General features: G+C 40.9%; 1 protein-coding gene across 1 annotated transcript in view; it reads right to left on the reverse strand.

Moving 5' to 3' along the window:
* The window catches only part of grin2da (glutamate receptor, ionotropic, N-methyl D-aspartate 2D, a), a 264,862-nt gene that overhangs the window by 228,059 nt on the left and 14,344 nt on the right, over positions 1–22,459 (reverse strand). Inside the window, exons 3-4 of the mRNA XM_049602881.1 lie at positions 20,056–20,322; positions 2,547–2,734 (exon numbers count right to left, since the gene is read on the reverse strand). Of these exons, the coding sequence (XP_049458838.1) occupies positions 2,547–2,734; positions 20,056–20,322 (455 nt within the window). The remainder of the gene's footprint in view (positions 1–2,546; positions 2,735–20,055; positions 20,323–22,459) is intronic.

A 22,459-nucleotide genomic window follows, 5' to 3' on the forward strand; every position in this document is an offset into this window, starting at 1 on the left:
CAGTAGGCAACATCTAGTCAAGCTCAGGAATAAAAGCCTTTTTGTATATTGAAGCGTTTTGTGGAGAAAAAAATAACTTGTTTCACAGTTTGTAATCCGTAACCTGGGTCGGATTTGTAATGCAATAAAATTTCACTCACAAAGTAAGTGCTCATCTTTGCCCTGCATTGTTGAACTATCTTCAGAGTGTAAAAACCTTTCTCACCTGTCACCCCCATCATGACTGAGGTGGATTTAATAGTTCAGATCAATAAAGGATTCCACCCTTCACCTGGATTCACTCGGTCAGTCTATTTAGATTAGATTAGATGAAAATGTAATGATCCCTACAGTGAAATCAAGTCTTCCCTGCAGCAGAGGATATATCATGGACAGAGCAGGTGGTTGTAAAATTTTACTGTGTACCTTAGTTTGTTGTTGCAGGAAATACATGGAGGTGCATAAAGAGTGTTTTTCAGGGCTAATAGGAAAAAATGTGTGTATATTCTCGCTGATCCTCATGTATTTTTAAAATCACGAGGTTCGGTTTTCAGCAGCTTTAAGGCTCCACAATGCAGAATTCACTTAACACATATAAATTGTCAACTCAGCTGACTAAAACCGAATGAAAAAAAGAAACAACAATATTGGGAATGCACTGAGTTTCCACCACAGTCATAATCACACAACAAAATATACACTTTACAAAGCACCAGAGATTCATACAAAACACTGCAAAGAAGTGTTAAAAACATGCAGCAAAGGTCCAGACTCAAAATGAAAAGGACATTAACTTTTAAAGCAAGGCCACGTTACTTCTAAAGGCAAAAATACCACAATCAATCTTTCATGGACGAAAAAGTTGAATTTCTAGTCAATACAACACACCCATGTTCGGTAAAATGTACTCGGGGGTTTTGTTTGCTGGATTCTTAAGACAGGTTAACTTCTGCGTTAAACTGATGTGGTACATACACGTACTTCAATGTGTTCTTCACCAGGAATGTACCTTAACTTTGTAAACTGAAAACTATTTCTCTCACTGGAAATGAAGCTTTTTTAACTTTCATTTCAAAGACAAGAAACAATAAATTACATAGTCAGTAAAGCCCCCACAAAAAAGCATTTGATTTCTTGAGTGCGATTTATCCTAGCTGCATATGAATGGAGGAAAAGTCTGCTAGCTGCAGGCTAATTTATGCAATCCTTGTTGCCATTCTATGGCAGCCCTCGGACAGTGATACCCCCACCCCTTCCTTCTGTTCTCTTCTCACGGAGGCAGCTATCGACGGACTTCGCCCAGCTAAGTTACGCCCAGCTAAGTGAACACTGGACTTTGTTTCCCGTTCAATTTGAGTTCCAACCGGCCGCATCGTTTCCATACGGTACCGTTTATTCTAGAATTGGGACTGTTTACATGTGCATATTGGTATAATTCCACTGTGTCTACTGTTGTTTGTACTGATACTGTGCATATTGGTATAATTTACTGTGAGTTGTTTGTACTGATACTGTACATATTGGTATAATTCCACTGTGTCTACTGTTGTTTGTACTGGTACTGTGCATATTGGTATAATTTACTGTGAGTTGTTTGTACTGATACTGTACATATTGGTATAATTCCACTGTGTCTACTGTTGTTTGTACTGGTACTGTGCATATTGGTATAATTTACTGTGAGCTGTTTGTACTGGTACTGTACATATTGGTATAATTCCACTGTGTCTACTGTTGTTTGTACTGGTACTGTGCATATTGGTATAATTGACTGTGAGCTGTTTGTACTGATACTGTACATATTGGTATAATTTACTATGAGTTGTTTGTACTGGTACTGTGCATTCTGCTATAATTATTTGCATTACTATTTGTTTTTTCTTCAGATAAATCTGATAATTGTTGCTCGGTCTCTTTACTCATTTATTTAGTAGAGTCTCCACACACCTTCTTATTCTACATATACATAGAGGTATACCGGTGGCTTTACAGCCTACATTTTATTGATCATCTCTGATCCCCACGGTCAATTTGGTTGTTGCAACAGTGCAACACAACACCACTGACGGTAGGTGGCGCCAAGCTAAAAAAAAACGAATCCTATCAGTTGCCTCTTTAATGTTGTATTTTATTCTTTTTTACCTTGTTTTTATTTCCTAGTCTCTTGCTCTTTAATGATGTTTTTTAATTGCATTTAAATGTTCCTTTACAATGTGTTTCTTTTGCACCTTTTCTCAATGTGTTTTGTAGAGCCCTTGGATTGCCTTTTAGTTGAAATGTGCTATATAAATAAACTTCCTTGACTTGCCTTACAATATTTAATCACAAATACAGCAGATAAAATTTGCTGTATGAGGTTCACTTTAAGGACAGTCCTTTCTGTCCTTTTATGTTTAATAAAGCAGATGTGATGTGTATTGCTCTTACACTGTTTAATATTCATCTAGCCCCAAAAGCCCCTCAATGCCAAAAGGAAAAGTCATCATCTATAATGTTTGAACACCTGTAGACACCCTGTTTGATCCCACAGCCAGTGAACCCTTGAGGCCTTCCTGCTCTGCTCATACCTTCGTGGCTCGTCCCTCCAGCCCTGTGGCCGGATTGCGAACAAGGCCTTCGGCAGCCCCTCCAGGCCCAAACCAGACAGAGCCGGTCCCACGGCGAACCACATGTGACTGGGCCCGGCCTGACCCGCCGCCCAGGCTGCCCGAAAGACCAGCTCAGCCTCCTCCAGGGAGCAGTAAAGCAGACGGACCTGGAGGGTGAGGAGAGGGAGGGAGAGAGTAAAGAAATGTAAGCAGGGTTTCTGCAGCTTCAGGCAAATTAGATTTCAGATCAATTTCACAGTAACCAAAGTTAAAGAGAATTAAAAATCATGAACCAACATCAGTTACTTAGGGTTAGGGGAAATTTTGCCTCCGGAAAGCACTGGGCATTTGTTGGTGGGTTTTTCTTGGTGATTTTGTGTTTCTCACTCTGCATGTGGGATTCCACTGCCATGATCCCCACTGTGCCAAGTCTGAAAAGCTTTTTGCATGAAGTACACTGAGCCCCGTATGCATTACCTTGTACTGCCATTAGCCATGCCATGAAACCTGGTTACATAGCCAACTTTTGTTGAATTTGCACTTAACCATGTTGTCCAGGGTACAGTTACAGTATAGCAGAGAGTGGATCATCCAGCCGCAAACAAAATATGAGTGTTGTTCATTATCACCATCTGCATGATACTATTGCTAGTGGCATTCAGTAAATTATTCAAACAAACAGTATGTACTGTAGGATTTAGTGGCATCTGGTGGTGAGGACTGGAGATTGCAACCAGCTGAAACTTCTCTCATGTGCCATGCATGAACCTCTGATTAGGAATCCTTTAATGTTAATAGTTCAGGAGGTTTGTGCCATGAGCTGAATTATCTAGGTCTCTTCCCCTTCAAAACAAACTGACCTGGTAATTTTAGAAGGTAAAAACACTGACTAAAGCAATTTCATATTCTAAATCAGTGTTTTTTACAAAGCTGTTTGGCATACTAGAGGTGGGCCACTGGCCCAGCATCTGCTAATGTGTGCTCACCTTTTTGTTTTTGATCATTTGAGATCCAGATGTTCAGGAGGTTTTTACCAGTAACCAAATTATCCACATATGTCTCTTCCACTCCAAAAGAAATGGACCTAGGCTACTGATTTAAAGCGACACTTACCTTTCTGGAAATTTTACGCTTTTCATTGTTCAGGTTAAAATGCTATTAAAAGGCTGATGGCACACTAAAATGTAAGTGAATTCCACCAGAGATACAAACTCATAATTGTACCATTCTTATATGGTTCTAAGAAAACTCAGACCAATCACTGCATTTGGACCGAATGCAATGATATAACCGCTCACGTAACATCACACAGCAGTGTGTTTTACTCCTCCTCTTTTCTACTCTTCTCTTGGCGTGTTACACTCACTCTCCTCTTCTGTGTATCTAACGTTGCCTTGCAAACGCCTATGTCTATCATAAGCCCCTTTTACACTGCCAGATTTTCCATGAATGTTGGGCCGATTTGCCGGCCAGCTGCGAGCATTTAGACACACAGAGCCGGATTGGCGAGTTGATTCGAGGTGCCCAATTTTCCGCCTCGTAGGGTAGACATATTGGCGTAACCCTCTTAGTTTAAACAGACCGAGGCGCCCTTCCGCAATGGGAGGGGCTGTTGATGACGCTGCATGTGCAACCCACTGGACAGGAAACAGCTGATAGCAGGAATTAGCGAGCAGCTAGTAGCAAGAGGGAAACACAAACCTGACAGACACTGTAAAGATGAGCAACTGGGGAGACAAAGAATTGCGCGCCCTCCTTGCCCTCGCAAACGAAGAGGCCATTAACCGTCAAATGACGGGGAAGGTGAGGAACAGGCCGATTTACGAGAGAATCACCGCCTAACTAGTGCCGTCTGACATCACTGTTTACATCACATGCTGAGCTACACATTTTGTTACTTGCTCACGCCCCCCATTGCACAGAAAAAGGTGCATTCTGTATAAACAAAAGTATTAATAAGTATAATTAGTAATTTTCCGCACTCCCTGATTTTGTTTTTATATTGCCAATGCTGAAAAAAGACTGACTGGGCTTTCCTGCAAATTTGCACAATTCCTATCTAAAAAGGGCTACAGATGCATGAGGACGTAACGGAGGAGGGGGGAGTAGGCCTTTGGAGGGAGGTGGAGTTGCAGGAGGAGGGGGATGGGACTGTGTGAAATGCAAGAAAGGTCAAAGTTGTTATAAACCAGTAAAAACATTAAATAAAGCAGTCTCATGTTAAAACATTAGTGTTTTTCCAAAGCTGCTCATCATGGAGGGGCTTCTAACTACACTAGCCGTTGCGAATGGCTCTACCTAGCATTAGTATTTGGTTTGTCTGTTTTAGGCCACTGTAGAAACATGGTAGTGCAACATGGCGATCTCTGTGGATGAGAACCAGCTCCCTATGTACATATAAACAGTGCATTTTGATGTAATGAAATCAAAACTATTCATATTTTGAGGTGATTATACACTAAAGAAAACATTCTCATTATATTGTATTCAATTTCTGCCAATGTATCTCCCTAAATCCTACACACTAGGCCTTAAAAAATTGATGTTATTAATTATTTTGAGATTTTACAACACACTGTAAAATCCTTCTCCCCCTGTCTTGGCATTTTTTTAGACTGCTGAAAGATTGATTTAAGACATTTTAATACCAATTAAGGCTATTTTTAGATAAATGAATTCAATGCCTTTTAAGATTTTGTAAGAATCCGCGAGAACCCTGGGAAGATGGGTGGGAGGGGGTGGAAATTAATTAGTGGGAAAGGAAGCAAGTAAGAGGGAGGAGAGTATGGAAAGGGGCAGACATGGTAGGACGGAGAGTAGAGGAATAAAGGGAGGAAAAAAGGGATTAGATAATGAAGGTAATACAGAGCGGGTTAAAAAATGGAGGATGAATCAATCAAAACAAAGGAAGGAAAAAGGAAAGGGGGAGGAAAACAATGAAATGAAAGAGATGAAGTGGAAGCAAAGGACTAAAGAAATGATTGAGATGTAGCAGAGAAATGTATGACAAGAAAATGATTAATGGAAGAAAGGAATATGGAGTCGAAAATGCGTTACACTCTGAGGTCCTCATCAAGATCATGCTTTCCTTGTTTTCAGTTTTTGTTAGTGTTTCCTGTTTTATTTTGATACTCACCGTTGTCTCTCATTTCAGGTACTTTACTTCCTGCTCCTGTGTGACTACCTGCCCCACCCTGATTGGTCCCACCTGTCCCTCTTTACCCCTCCTCCCTTGTGTATTTAGTCCACCTGACTGCCCTTTGTCTGTGCCAGTTTGTTCTCAGTTTCTTGAGCACATGTTCCAGCCATGTTTTCCTAGTGTTCTCTTGGTTTTTGATCTTTGCATTCTGCTTAAGCCCCCTGCCTTTTGGAAACCTTTGTTTGTGTTTTTGGACTGTTTTTGTCTGTATAGTGACTTTTTAGTAAAGACCTTGTGTTTTCTGAGTCAAGCAACTGAGTCCTCTCTTTGTTGGTACCAGTCTGATAAAATGAATGACAGAAAATGGCAGAAATTTAGGACTGAGGAAGAAGGAGGGCAGAGAGGATGGAGAGAAGACAGGAAAAGATAAGGGAGAGAGGGGAGGATATGTGAAAGAAAGATTAAAGATAAGGAGGAGAAGGAGGAGGGAAAAGGAGGAATATGAAACAAAGAAAGACGAGTGTGAGAGAGGACATAAGAGGCAAAAAAAAATGTCCATCTCATTTTTCATCCTCATGGTTCTTTGGTCTTATAATGCCCTTTCATGTTTCCTTTACAATTATGGATTATATTCATTTATACATCAGTGCACTTGGTGCACTTAGACATTAATGCTTCTCCTGTTTATTATTTTTCTTAACACAGTGAGCTGCACTTGAAAAATGGTGCCTCGTGGTCCGCCTGTATTTCCACTCATACATTATTAAAGAGGGGGGATTGGACGGGGAGAGCAAGATTAAAAAAGACTAAGCGAGAGTAAAGAAAACGTGATAGTAGAAGAGGGTGAGGAAAGAAAAGAGGCCATAGTATGTGAGAGTGTGTGGTTGAGGGTACTTCACATGATTACTCAGAGGAAGCACTAGAGCAAAATTTGAGCCACAGTTTCGTAAGACAAATGGGGAGGCTATAAAACTGAAATTAGTTGAAACCAAAATGCTTTACTAACACTCTTGTACCAGCAGGCACGTGATGTGTGAATCCTGTCACATGCTGCACATCCACCGTGGTTACTCACGTCAGAGAGGATGGCGAGATGACGCCGATCCCTCCCACTCAGCCGACAGCAAATGGAATCGAGGTCGGCGTGAGGTCCAAGCTAACGCTCAATCCCTGTCAATCACATCCTCTGAGCAGTCGGGATATATTAAGATCTCTTTGCATATGGCGTTGACATTCCTTGAGCTTCAAGTTTGTCATTTGTACGTATGAAATAAAGAGGATCCAGTCTGTCAAAGTGCTCTCCTCCTCACAGGGAGCCAAGTTCTTTGCTTTCTACCATCCTTCAGAGACGATGGTGGAATGCCTAATTTGTTATAATTTCATGCCATCAATCACTTTGCTAGTGCAGGTGTCTCATTTTTCAAAGGTTGGACATCTCATTTTGGAAGAAAACATTTCATTTGGATCCCTGTGGGTCTTCATATTTTATCATGACAGAGCTTAATCGCATCAACACCCAGGTTGAAATGAAAAAAAGTCTCTTTCCAGATTGGTAAATATTCACACAAAAGAAACAGCTTTTACTGCAACACTGGGATTTGATTTAATTTTGGACATTTTTTACACAGTGTTGCATGTGTTTCAAAAAGTACATAATGTAATTTCAAAATGGAACATTTCCATTTTTTCTCTAAATATCATCTTTTGGCGTTCTTAAAGTTTTTAAGTGTATCAAAGGTTCGACTTCAAAATGTTAACATCCATTCAGAGCTCCACATTAATGGCTATAAAATACACCAGTTGGACTAAAGTTCAATAAATTCTCAATAACAAAATCTTAAAGATTCTGTATGTGACGTTCAGAGCATAAATATAGCAGCAAACCACTATTTGCTATGTAAAGATATAGAGAAGTAATGACATCCTGAGCAGATGAAATAGACCTTCTCTGTTGTGGTAAGCCAGTCATGCACATGCTTATTAGTTCATGTGTGTCCCCCACTGGCAAGCTCATTGTCGTTGCTTTGCACTGCACTCCTGCAGCAGTTACCGCTGATATCAGGACAGCATCATTGTGGAGGTGGATATTGGTTAAAGGCACTGTATGTAAGAATGTGGCCAAAACGGTTACTGCACTCAAATTCAAAATACTGCCGTGAGTCGTGTCCGCCCCCCCTCCCCTACAGATTTGAGGTTGCTGGACAGCAGCACGCTGGAGACTGATTTGTTTGCCCACGGGCGGCTGCCGTGGCAGGGCTGCGTTGCCACGTCCTTGATCTTCGGTTTTCCAGCGGACCGTTCGAGCAAGTCCGGCTTCTCTGCTGCTAATGCTGCTGCCGGGATACAGCTGAGGAGGAGCCGGCTGCTAATGCTATGTACCGGGACACTGCTAATGCCGCTGCCGGGATACAGCTGAGGAGGAGCCGGCTGCTAATGCTATGTACCGGGACACTGCTAATGCCGCTGCCGAGATACAGCTGAGGAGACTGCTAATGCTATGTACTGGGACACTGCTAATGCTGCTTGTCATGCTGCTGTAGCTCAGTCGTAACTGTAACTGATACTGAGGCCAAAACACAAATTCAAAACATAAACATGATTTGTGGACCGTAATTTTTTTTTAAAAATGTGAATATTCTGGCCGTACTATTGTTGTCGGTGAGATCAGTATGTTATATGAACATTATTTCTTAGTCTCTGTGACATATTAGGATGATTTTCCGACTATTTGCTTTAGATTTCTTACATATAGCTCCTTTAAGAAATGGTTCGGACTTTGAGAAGGGCCAAAATAAACAAATCAGATGCTGTGAAGTTGGTGTTGAATCACTGAAACCACCTCAGAATAGGGTAGCGATCGGATGGCCCATCGACAATAGAAGGGTTGTTTTACGATGTCTTTTTTAAATGGCGATGCAATCGAGAGGTGGGGGATTGGGGGGGGGCGACAGCGCCGCATGATGGCACAACATGGAGGCTGAACGAGGCTGAGTGAGAGGAGACAGAGGGGAGGCTGCTTAGTGAGAGAGCGGAGGGTGGGGGGAGGAGGGAGATCATGTCGCGGAGCGGTGAACAAACCAAACAACACAATGTCAGGAGAAATTGAAAAGATATGCCGTCTATGTAAAGTCAACTTGCTAATTAAGGAGCAATTACATGTTCAAGAGTTTTAGAAAGCTGCTCAAACGCCGAAGAATGGCTATAAGTGAACGTTTCAGACACACAGGGCAGGCTCTACAAGGAAGAAGGAGGACGTCCTCTTCTCTCCTTGCCACGGCGACGCGTAATGACCACAACACCGCGCGCCGGATGGTTTGCTGCCTCTAGCAGCAGCTGTAGTCTGAGGAAATAATAACATAATTCACTGGGCCGCCTGCTGGAAAGTTTTTGGTGGAAACGGGGCTATAGAGTGCTGAAGATATATTTTTTGTAGGCCAACCCAGAAGTTACCATAGCCCTGATTCCTTTGACAAAAAGCCAACGGGATTTTGGATTACTGATGTGTAAATGCAATTGACAGAAGTGAAAAGCGTATGTTAAGCTACAAACAAACTACACCACGGTCACATGACTTCAGCGTCACCATCACAAGAAGCTGTTAAGCCATGTTTGGCATGATGATGTTCTGTAGTCTCAGTTAGCCACTTGTTAGCGACCATTTTTTAAAGACATGTAAAAGCTTCAAAATTCATCAATGGGGTATTTACTGATGTATTTTTTGTTGTAGAACAAAACATCGAAGTCTCTTAACCTTGTGATAGCGAGATGAGGGGACAGGAAGTGAAAAAAAGTCACTCATGTCCACGTTTTTAGCACTCATTCCTGCACCATCATCGCAGTCAGGAATGACTGTAACAGAGAGTAGCAACACTTTCTACAGTGCATGTTTAATATGAACATCTAAGATGTAACATTGTATTACAGAAAATAGGGCAAAGCATAAAAGGTCCCCTGTAATGTCAAAGACTGAATGAAAAAGTGAAAAATAGCATTATACCTCCTGTTGCTGTCTGATTTGTCATGCATGTGTTCTCTTGTAATAGTGAAGGCATTTAAGGGGAACAACATGCCTGCTACCTTGCTTACCAGTCACAACACTAAGATACGAATCATCAGCTGATGCCTGCACTATGCTAATTAGCAAAGGCAAGCTTTGAAGTAAGATAAATGGCCCATGCAGCACTACAGCCTCCCCAACGCCTCCAAGATTATGCATAAAAGACACATAAGATTAATAATTTTGCATTAGCTGTGACATAAAGTTGTCAGGTCGACGGAGCATATTTGTACTTTGTGAGGGGCAGAGGAATTCTTTGGGAGCACCGGGGGCTAATTTTAATATCAGGTATAAAAGAAACACAGATTGTTCATGTGCAGATATTGCTTGTGAGACATGTTAATTTATGATGAGAGGGAGAGAAGGAGCAGAGGAAAAAGAGGATGAGAGATGAAGAGAGCGGTAAAGAAAAGTCTCAGCGGGACGCGGTTCTCTGTCTGAATTATACTCACATCACAGCACAGACGAGGCCGAACCACATTTAATCTTTGGTTTCAACATCAAGAGTGTGTGCATTTGTGTGTGTGAGCATATACTCACAGTGCAGAGCCTATTCAGTTCAGCACTAGACCCGCACTATAATGCTAGGATAGATACATTATGAGACAGTACCCTTTGGTTTTTCATCAAAGGTCTCAGCATCATGGGAGGATTATGCAGAAACTGGCATGCACTCCTGCTAGCAGCATTTCAAAATGGAACAGTGACAAGGTTTGAGCAACACAACAATGAAAAGACAGGCTGTATCATAGTACAATGGCAGATCTGCACTCCTGAAACCTGAGAAATCAACACAACCCAAATCTGCACTCTAAAGTACCTTGGCATCAAGGCCCAAAAACAGTGTGTTCAGGCAGCACAGCTATGTCTTATCTGTCTTATCTCCATGTTTCTTTTGCTCACACCTTTACCCTGTATTTTAGACCTAGTCAACATGGACAAGGGTATTTTTGAAAATGGAGCTTTCCCCTCATAAAAAAAAAGAAAAAAAAATCTCATCCACACAAACACTGTTTTCTCTATCTATCCAAATGATAACACAAAACAAAATTGAAGTACTGTCAAGAGCATGCCAAACCAATAACGATCATTGTATTGTAACCCTAAAGCCAAGCAAAGAAGAGGCCTGAAAAAAAGCTATTACCAGAAGGCAACCGAAAACAGGTCGAAGTAATGAAATAAAGGCTTGGACATGGTCTTTGGCCCCATGGCCCCGACTATGGTGTATAACACATGCACAATGTAACTGTACTGTTGGAGGGTTACGCACATGCTGCTCCTTTGGTGCTGCCTTTTTGCCTTCCCTGGGTGTGCAAGACCTAGTAAAACTTGTTGGGTGGCCTCAAAAGGATGGCTGCTGATGTAGAATATAACATACTCCGAAAGAACATATTTGTAATGGAATTTTTATAGTGACCTTTTCCATAATTGCAGATATGTAGTTCTCACCTGCATCTTTAATTTCTACATAAAATCTATATTCTTATTCAAGGCTGACTGCAGACATGTCAGTGAAAGAAATCAAGCATTCCCTATGCTCTACAGCAGTGAACTGGCTATTGAGCCTTTCAGCAGGTGCAGACTAGATTTCATTGGGCATGTGTTGTATCATAATGACATGACATGATTTGACACTGCCACTTCTCTTTTTATCCTCCTTGGAGCAGTCACCTCCTCTGATACCACTGTTCTGTTAGCAAGATTAGAGTTAGCACTATTTTGTTCATTGCAAGAAATGTCACCTCATTTGTGACACCTCACAAAGGAGATACGTTTCACTCTCTGACAACACTTTCTCACTCTGACCTCGTCATATATCGACATTTGGTCATGGTACCCTGGGTGTGTTGGTTGTTCACGTTCTGGGACGTCACGTCAACTTAAGCCTGTTACATGCTTTATGTCCTTTCAAAATACACTGCATACAAAAATACACTGCAAATTTTTTTTTCCTTCAACAACAAACACATTTGGTTACATTTTGCAAACACTGGCCTCCTGGGTGAAGGTCGTGATTGTTGGACCTTTCCATCCCCCCTCCCACCATCCCTTCTGGGACTTTTCGCCCCCTTAACTTTAATTATTGCCTGCTGCTGGGCACAGTTAGTGACACCGGAACTCCAGCAGGTGCTAGCGGATAGTGGGTTAGCTTCCTACTGTTCCTTTCTAACTAGTGATGTGATGTTCGTGAACGAGCCAAGTCTTTGAACCAGCTCTTTGAAGTGAATGACTGTCTTTCTCCCTCACAAACTAGTCTCTCTCAACTTGTTCAAGATCAAATAATCTGAAATTAATGGATACACATTAAATTAAAGCAACAAACAAAGAAATTAGGAACTGACTCGTTCAGAGCTGTTTCACTCGTTCACTTCAAAGAGCCAGTTCAAAGACTTGGCTCGTTCGCGAACGTCACATCACTACACTGCCGAAGCGCAGGTATACTACAACTTCTGAATTGAACACTGAGTTTCTGAAAACTGTTGAATTGCTTTTACAAAGGGTCAGTTTTCAGTGACCTAAATCACAGTTTGCGTGTAAATGAAGCAGCAAAACACACAAACAAAGCTTAGTTTTCAATATATCCATATATGTGTGGATAAGGCCTTCCTACTTAAAAGATGAAAAGTCTCAAAAATGTTTGCATGGCTGTTCCTTTCCCTTCATTAAATGCAAAGACAAATAAAAGTTGGAGAAGGAAAAAAGGAGTTCTGAAATACCATTTCTTTCAAGTGCCATCTGCTGCATCAGTGATGATGGTGGCAGAGATACATAACCTATTAGATTAACTTCTCTGTGGCATATTTTGTTCCCTTGAATTCCAACTGAAGACACATTGTTCATTTAAACTGATTTTGACAAAGTAATTTTACCAGGAGGTCCATTCAGTAGCTTTTCGAGAGCTTTTAAATCAGATGTTTGGCAGCTGTCACACTCATTTTGTGCTTGTACAGGTAATATCATGCACTGTTCTTCTGACTGTCAAGGTGAAAAACATGGTGTCCCTTAAAATGAACAGATTGACAAGTATTCCCAGAGTCACAACAGACCTGTAGGGGAGAGCGGGATCAGTTGGGACAGTGCCCTTCTAGACCCACTGGGCTCGGGCCAGGCTTGGCTGTAATTTCTTATTTTTGCCCCTAGGCTTGAATTGGGTCAGTTTCTTACAAATGTAGTGACGCTTTTTTGTAGTTGCTGGTATAAAAAAACTGGCAATTCTCATGCATAAATGGCAGGACTGAAACAAAAGGGAAAAAGAAAGAAAGGGGGGGGACTGTGACTGAGTGAGGGACAATGACGAAACAGTGAAGAAAGATAGTGGAGATTGAAACCCACTGTGAAGTTACTCACCGTTTTAACGTATGTTTAGCCTATTAAGAGATTTAGACTGCTAAGCTGAGTTAACAGGCCATGTTAAAAAAATGAATCTCTAATCACGTTATAATTAAACTGTCTTAATGTGTGGAAATAACTGAGTGGCCAAAATGTTTTATGGGGAAAAAAATGGTTTAATACTTGACTGTCCACTCAGGTTTTAAACAGCTGTGATGCAGTTTTAAGGCCACCTGATCAGCCGGTGTGTCCAGTCGATAACGGGGCTCCAGTAAAAGGGTATGCTGATCCAGTAACAGACTTTTGCATATGACGCTCTGGTATTTCCTCACTTAAGCCTCTTTGCTCACTGATTTTTACTCATAATGTACTTTATGATAGCGTAGCAGGCCATATTGATTTCAAGATCACCCAAGAATGAAGTGAGTGGACAGAAAATAAGGCAAATGAGACATATCCATACACTTACTGCGGCTGCTTCCAAAGCACACTGCTCCTGGAAGCATATACAGATGCAATAAGCTTTTTTTTTCCAGGACACGTGCTTATATATTGTTTTTAAAAATACCAAATTTAGATGGATGATACTGACCCTGCAACCGAGGAGCATAATACCCAGAGGGCAACATTTCAGTGAAAAAAAATAAAATAAAAAATGCTTACAAAAAAATACATCCTTGGAAAATGTCCAATAACTTGCCTTGTGCATGACTGCCTATTGTTTACTGTTGCTGGTGTGGAAGTGGACAATTTATTGCTGGGCATTTAATAATAGTTCAGCAGCCGCAGCAGTTCTCAGCCAACAATTGACTTTTAGCACCAGGATGTTAAGGTAGTTTGAAGTACCACCTGACATTTCCAGTACATGTTGGACCTTTGAAAACAATCAGTGTGTTTAAAACATAAAACCTGACACATGCAGTGGACTTAGAATTTAAAACAACCTTTAAATCCACAGGTAGAAAGACTGAATCTAAAGAAATATTTCAAGTGTTATGTCTTCCAGAGCTTTGGATTACGTAGAGAATTTGATCAAAATGAATATTGGTCCATGGTATTTGATAGTGTTTGGTACTGGTATTCCCATTTTGTTACTATAAATACCAGTGTCATTGCCAATAGCATCACTCCAAATGATTGAATATATTATTAACAAACATAATCGGAACTTCACTTGTTTTATATCTGTGGATTCAGAATTTAATAAGACTAATAGATGATTTATACCTGGTATTAACATGTATCTTGACGTGAAATACAAGAGTAAACAACTACCAAGACTCATTGTGATCCTATCATTCAAATTATTTCCAAAGTCCTCAAGGAAGCATTCTACCAAATATCTTTTGTAGTGTGAAAGCTAATAAGTCTCTTGAAGAGCACGTAACAGGAAGTGAATTTGCATTTCCTAGTCCAGTTGCCTACGATATAGCACTTATGATTACCATGACCTGGATGACTGAGAATCTTCACCGACACATTTTCTAGGATTGACCTGCCCTACTCTGCTTTAGGCCCTGGTTTCACAGAAAGTGTTCTAGCAGCTGGAAGCAGCTTTTTGTAATTGCTTTTAGTGAGAATTAAGTTTTTGGCTTGCTGTTTTTACATTGCTACACAGCTCTCATTTCTGCCCTCTAGGCATCTGGCATTTTGAGTTGAAAAAGTTGAAAAAACTTAAACTCAGAGCGGAAAAGCTCACCACATCATCTCTGCTTTTGTCCCAATCATTCATTTGGATTATTTGAGAAGCGGGCCTCTGCAGTGGTCACATTTACAGTCAGTAAACAATGAAGGAAAAATTTGTGGTAGCGGTTGCTGGATACGGTAGCTATACCACTTTCCAAACCGAAGTTAACACAATCTGTCATGTACCAACATAGATCTTTCACCCTCAACCAGAGCTAGAGCAAGTACCCTCTGCCTTGATGACACAGGAAGGTTAGGGTGAGGAGGTGATGTGATGGTTGCCAGGCAACCATCACCCATCAAAAGTTGTTTTTTTTTTTGTTTTTACTGGTGACATTCAATTAAGAAAAAAAAAAGAAAAAAAAATCAGCCAGTGCAGTTTGCCTTGCCTTGCATTTTGCAACCTACAAAATACTTTCTGTATTTCTAACCCTAACCAGTCTCACTCCACTTGCCTAACCTAACCAATCCAACCACAAAAGCAATGAGTACTAGCCAGTCATAGGCAGAGTAGGACAGGTAATTCCTTCGCGATCTGAGGAAACACAAATTCGCATACAGGAATAGGCCTATATGTCATCAGTGCAGGACATGGAAGTTGCTGATTATGTGCTAACACTATCAGTGTGTTCACACCGGGCGCGAGGCAAATTTTTCATGCGATAAGATTACATATAAAGTCAATGTAAAGAAGCGAATAGCTGCGAATTTGTGCCAGCGGCGCGAATGATGCGAATGGAGCGAACACGCAAAATTTGCGTCATTCGCCTCTTCGCGCAAGTTCAAAATATTGAACTCGAGCGAAATATTCGCTTGATGCTGTGCCGGGGCAGCCTATCAGCATTGAGACTTTCCTGTCGTCACCGACGTCACTGACATGCTGCTGTCCCGCCCGCCCCTGCCCCGTGTTGTTCCAAAAATGGAGGACAAGCTAATAACAGCTGTTTGTGGCCACCCTGAGCTTTATGACGTTACGTCCCCAAATTATAAGCTTCGGACCAAGAAAGACCTGGCGTGGAGGAAAGTGAGTGAGGAGGTCGGTCTGCCTGGTAAGTTTTGAAAATTGATTCCAACTATCAGCTGTACTTTTCTATCAACGAATATTCACAAGTTGTGTATTCTATTACTCGCATGAATGACTCTCGTGAATGTCTTGAGTAAAAACAAATATTCCAGCGGTCAAACTCGCGCGAGTAGAGCAAGGTGAATATTTTACTCGTGCCCAGTGTGAACACACTGTATGACTTGTCCATTTTAAGTTGGATAAAGTATTATGTTACTGTCCATCGTTTTGCACTATGGAAGGAGACATGTTGAATTCTACTGGTCGCGGTATCTTCAGCCATAAATTAGTAACTAGATTTTAAAAACTTATTCTTTGATGTTTGAAAGTTCAAAGTTGAGGATGAAATCCTGCAGGTGAAAAAAGCCTTGTTTTTTGTACTCTTGTCATTCATGCAAACTATCTATTAGGCTATTGGTCACATTTTAAGACACAAAAAATAAAGTGACAAACTGCCACTATATTAAGCTTAGATTTGGTAATGTTTTTTTTCTGACAGAAGTGTCCTTCTGTCCTTCATGCATGATGTGTTCAAGGATCCAACAATCCAACAATAATTTCTCTTTTTACTGTTTCTGGCTATAAATGGTGTAATTTTGGTGATTTTTCAAGAAAATACCCCTTGGGTATGGAGGGCATGTGATTGTTGTAAAAAGTCCCTCCCTTGTGCTTATGGCCCTATTCCATTAAGTTTCCAAGCCATGTTATTGTCTGACTGTGCAAAATACCAGTGCAACTGGCTCACCCACATAAAATGCAGCCATCATGGCTAGAAGTGCATTAATCCATCTCCTAAAATATCCTGCACCTGTACAGACTCATCTTTTCAAAAAAAAAAAAAAATGTGTACATCTTCATATCTAAAGCCCGGCACAGAGTTCATTCAGTGCCTCCCTATTCAACATTTCATATCACTTTCATTACGTTACATCATGTTCACTCAGGCCCTTTTCCTTTTGGTCCATTCTCCCCCTCTTCCTTTCTTTCTCCCTTTCATGGACTTCATTTTGACAAAGGTCATTTACTCTGACAACAGTAAAATGGTGAGAGCAAGGAATGAACATGAACAAAAAAGGAAACAGTGTGAAAGAGGTGTGAAAAAGAGAGTGGGAGGAGATAGTGCTCATGTACAAAGACGAGGGTTGGGGAGGAGAAAAGATCCTAGAAACTCCTTCCTCTCTATCAGATGTGTTAAAGCACAGCTTAGGCCATCACTTCAGATGATGTCCATTCTGCTTATACTGCGCTTTCCTTCCAGACTGTGTGGTTTGTCTGCAGATGTTTAACCGAAAAAGAGTCTCTTCATTTTGAACCTTTAATGTTGTTGACGGTTAGAAAAAAGTTTCCATTCCATATTAAAGCTGCACATTTAAGACCGCTAATCAAGACTACTGAGGTTCATAATAATTCACTTAAAGGGACAATTCACCCCAAAATCAAAAAGTGAGCATGAACAAGAGGTCCATACCTGTAACAGCCTGAGATGTAAACATTAATGGCGTTCTGTAAAAAGAAAATAGTTCCTATATGAAATTGCTCACAACAAGGTCTGCGGAACATCTTGAGCAACCAGGTCATGATTTCCGGAAAGAGACACTGCTGCAGAGTTTCTGAATGCATTTTTTTGGTGCTTTGAGCACCACTGGTCGAGTGCCATCTTATTCTATTATATTTGAGAGAGGGGAGAGACCTCTATGGCTGATATCTCCAACACTTGGCAACTCACACCAAAATATTCTAGATTGATAAAAAGCACTACATGCTAGAAGAAAAATATGTATTTTTCCTTTTGGGGTTAAGTGCCCTTTAAAACATATTATCAGGGATGGGTATTTCTCCATATAAAGGCACAACAAAACTGAAAATACCAGGGAAAAAAAAGTCTGACACCGTAAACAGGAGAAAAGAACCTGTCGTGTCATATGTTAATAAGACGTGTGATTTGTTTACAAGTCTGCACTGAACACCCTTGTAAAAGTGGACTCATCACACAGGTTGAGGCACTGCCTAAGAATCCTTCAGTAAAGTACTGAATGCTCAGTGATTCAGGAGAGCAGCTCTAAGTGCAGATCTCCAAGTTAAAGTTGCAGTTAAACTGCAGTGCCCCCAGGTGTGTGCAGCAGTGTGTGTGGGTGGTATGGGTAAGTGGTCCCCCAGGATGCCAGTGTAAATGAATAGTGTGTCCTCAGTCAACCTCCCCTATATAAGGCTTTTACTGTAAGTCAGCTTTAAGTGGTGAGATACTGTATTATAGCTTTCCTCACAATCCTTCCTCTGGTTAAAATGTCTGCTGAACTAGCTTATGGTGTCATAACTCTAGGTGCAGAGAGGGCACTGCAAATATTGATCTGACAAAGTTGATTTAACCTGGTATTGAGTTTTTGGAGTCCATCTGAAATTAAATTGTCAGTTCTTTTCTGCTGTAGCATGAAGAGGAAAAGTTAAAAGAAAGCATTTGATGTTGTTGTATATATTTTTTTTGTTTCATGATGTCACGCCTTACCTGTGCATCAGAATGCTGTTTTTTATATGCATGAAGCCCATTAAATCATTTATTTTTAAACTGCATTCGGCGTTAATGTTCTTTCATTGACTGATGAAGACTCTGACATACAACACTAGCTGCTCACCTGAATAAAGACTTTTAATACTCAGTCATGCCATACACCTACCACTATTGAAAAGTAGATTATCACTCATAGGACTGACCCAAATGCTTTAAAGCTTCAAAGCTCTGAAACTTTGATCACTGCCATGGTGATCTATGTCCAAATTAGTGTTCAAATGTTACTTTTCTATACAAATATCCCAAAAATCCCAAATAGCCCATAAATTAAGAAATAATCCAACATAATTCATCATACATTATGCACGTTCATTTAAACTTAGTGATAGGCCTTTTTTGTGGCTCTGACAGTTTGACTACCTGCAACAGGCTTACAGATATGCAAGCAAGATTTTGGAAAACTCAAACGTTTGCAATAGTTTCAAAAAGACGGCATCCCAAAAAGTTGAACTGACAGATTTGCTAAAATTGTAACAGCTTAGCCATCTTGCAAAGTATTCTCTTTATTACCGTAAACCTTCAATTAAAAGTCGAGTCCCAATTAAATGCCCCGTTCCTTTAAATAGCCCACTGTGGCTACACATTTGACAAATTCACGGCTGTCTCAATTAGAGGCCTGGTCTGATTGCCAAGCACTTTTTTTTTTTTTTATTATAATCTTTTTTTTTGTTAAATAGAAGTTCTTAAGGTGTATAAAAGTGGGCTGTTGGCTACCTCAAATTACTTGTCCATTATTCAATTACCTTGTAAGTTATTCATATTCCTTTAGTCTGTGAGAATCCTCAGATCAAAACAATTAAAAGGGTTTTCATAAAAATTAATCAATGTTGTGATGATTTGCTGAGCAATACTTTTGTGTGAAAAGAATTAAAGGCCTTTCAGTCATAGAGGCATGTCCCAAATATAGGCTCGTTGAGTTCGGTGATTTAAGCAAACAGCAGCCTGAGCTACTATTTTAAGTTATACGGTAGCTATTATGGCTAATGTCAGTGTGACCTTCAGCCCTCTTATGAGATATATTTTGCCCTTTGACACTTCTGTCCAGCACAGCGTGGTCTCGAAGAAATGCATGAAAGGCATTACATGGCAGTGGAACAGCATATGTCAGTTTCGTGCTGGCACCAATGAAACAATTCCAATCAAAAGTCAATTAGGATCCTTTGTCGTGGTTGACACACAAACTACCAGGTTCATTCGCATCATGACGGGGGCCATGGTGAATGTTATGACCCTATAGGAAGTATAAGGAGTGAAAATGTCGGGGTTGTGGTTGGGTCAACTGACACAGGACTGTCACCCAGGAGACTGCCGTTTGTGCCCCATGTGAAACTAAAAGTCACCAGTGACTTATTTAAGTTCACATACTTATTTACAGCCCGTACATAACAACCATGATATTTTTTCAAACCTAACCAAGTGTCATTGCTCCCCAAACCAAGCCATTTTGGTGTATAACCTAACAAAACTGTGATCGTTTCATGTTAACCACTTACTTAAAACTGTGACCATTCCAGCATGTAATTTTAATACGTGCCATGACCAAAAATGTGGTGTTTTGAAATCGTGGTCATTTCACATATTTTTGTGAGATCAGGTTGGTCCAGCTGGATAAGCCAATCAATTAATAGAATCCAAAAAAGGACTCACCTGGGCTTCATTGTCTTTGAGCAGCCGTTTGGCTCGGGCCCCGCCAGGGTCATCTGTCACGTTAAGAATCACCACGCTCTTTCTTTCCCAGCCAATGAATGAACCGTCAGTCATACCCTCCACCATGGCCAGGAAGTCTTCGTAGCCGTGGTGGCGGGTGGTCACCACAGAGAAGGAGGTCCAGTCGTATTCTTCAAGCACCTCGAAGATGACCTCGAGCTGGAGTGAGGTGGAGCAGGTGAACTGGAGGTAGATGGAGCCGCTTTCCTGAAGCAATAAAAACAAACAAGAGGAGCCCATGAGTACATATGGGTATTAAGGTAGGTAGATATTACCCCTAAAGATAGAATGCAGTTCATTAAATATGGACAAAGATAAGCCACATGAAAGGCATAACAAATCATTGTTATCAGTTTTGACTGCTCAAGCTTGTTGCTCAGTTGGACCTATTGCCAGCAAGGTTGCCATATTCTGATAGTAAGTGTGTTTAAAGTATTTAAAGGCCATCATAGCTGATAGCTGGAGTTTTTAAGATAATGCACAAGTTGCAGTAAACCATAGTTTTCCTTTAAGGATAGTTTAAAAAAGCCAAACCTCTCTGAAATTGAAAGGTTAGAAATAGCTTGCCAAAATGCCAGCATGGCTAGCCTGGAAATTAAATAACTTCAAGTAAACAAACGTACATTTCTTTCCACACACTCATTAAACATGGCCAGCCCATCATCAAAAAAATATTTGCGCACAAGTTAAGAATATGCGGGCGGCACGGTGGTGTGGTGGTTAGCACTGTCGCCTCACAGCAAGAGGGTTGCCGGTTCGATCCCGGGTGTGGGAGCCCTTCTGTGTGGAGTTTGCATGTTCTCCCCGTGTCAGCGTGGGTTCTCTCCAGGCACTCCGGCTTCCTCCCACAGTCCAAAGACATGCAGATTGGGGACTAGGTTAATTGGTGACTCTAAATTGTCCATAGGTGTGAATGTGAGCGTGAATGGTTGTTTGTCTCTATGTGTCAGCCCTGCGATAGTCTGGCGACCTGTCCAGGGTGTACCCTGCCTCTCGCCCGATGTCAGCTGGGATAGGCTCCAGCCCCCCCGCGACCCTCAAGAGGATGAAGCGGTTAGAAGATGAATGAATGAATGAATGAAGTTAAGAATATTTTGTGCAAAGCACTTACCTCAAAGAGAGACTAGCCAGGGGAATATGATAAAGAAACTAACACAAGACTCTTGATTCTGTGTTGAGCAATGGCAAATAATTCTGAAGCCCGAAATTGCTGAAAAATGTCCCATTGGACTGAAAGCCCATTATCCAAAAGACAAACACCCATTTCTCAGAGGGCACTCTCCCAAACAGAAGCACTAGGCTTATTATTATGTAGAATGATGTCATCGGGCCTTATGGCAAAGGCATGACCCGCTCTACTCTGCCTGATTGGCTTGTTGCATTGGTTTGGTTGTATGATTTAGGCATGAGGAGTGAGACAGGTTAAAGTTGGGGTAAGAATATCAGGGTAAGCCAATCAGAGACAAAGTAGAGAGGGTCATGCCTCCACCATAGTAGGAAGGCCCAATGATGTCATTCTGCATAATAATTAGCCATTTGCTTCTGTTTGTGAAAGTGTATGGCTTGTTTTCCGGAGAAACAGCCCTTTGGAACAGTGTGTTTGTTTTTCAGGACACCGGACAGTTGGATAAAGAGCCTTTCAATCCAGTCAGAACATTTTCCAGACTATTGGAGCTTTGGAATCATTAGCCATCGGAGCAATGGAATGGTACCCCAGCAGACCACCAGTGCCCGTATGACTTAATATTAAAAAACATGTGTATTAGGCCACACTGATTGTCAGTTTTTATTTAATGTTACAGTGGGTACATTTCAGTAGTAACTGACCAGTGACATTTGTCTTTTTGCTTTGTAAAATCTGACTAAAAGATCTGTGAAAATACTGTAAAAAGAGCAGCAGTTTGATTAATAAGCTGTATTGCTTTATTTTCTCTTTCTGCTATAGTAGGTCTGGGTTTAAAAAAATGTGATACTACTAGCAATATTTCTACCCCTAAAGTTATACCGATACCAAAAGAGCACTTCATGAGATAGCTTTTTCTTTTGCTATTTCATTCAATACCCATTATGTGAATGAAGGCATTCAGCTGTGTAAAATGGCACCAGACACCACAGGTGTTTAGTATAGCCATACTACCAAAAGTTTTGGTGGCATTTCTGCACACTAAACTGCCAACCCTGTCAAATACACCAAGCTTGACTTAACCACAAAACAGACTGTAGCTGTAGCTGCTGCGATCATGGGCCAATCACATATTGCAGTGATTGGCTGCAAGCAAAACCATACAAACAGTCATTTTTTTTTTGATCTGGGTGCGAAAAGGATCAAATGCAGGTATCATTT

Source organism: Epinephelus fuscoguttatus, linkage group LG17, assembly GCF_011397635.1.
Source record: "Epinephelus fuscoguttatus linkage group LG17, E.fuscoguttatus.final_Chr_v1".
Taxonomy (NCBI): Eukaryota; Metazoa; Chordata; class Actinopteri; order Perciformes; family Serranidae; genus Epinephelus; species Epinephelus fuscoguttatus.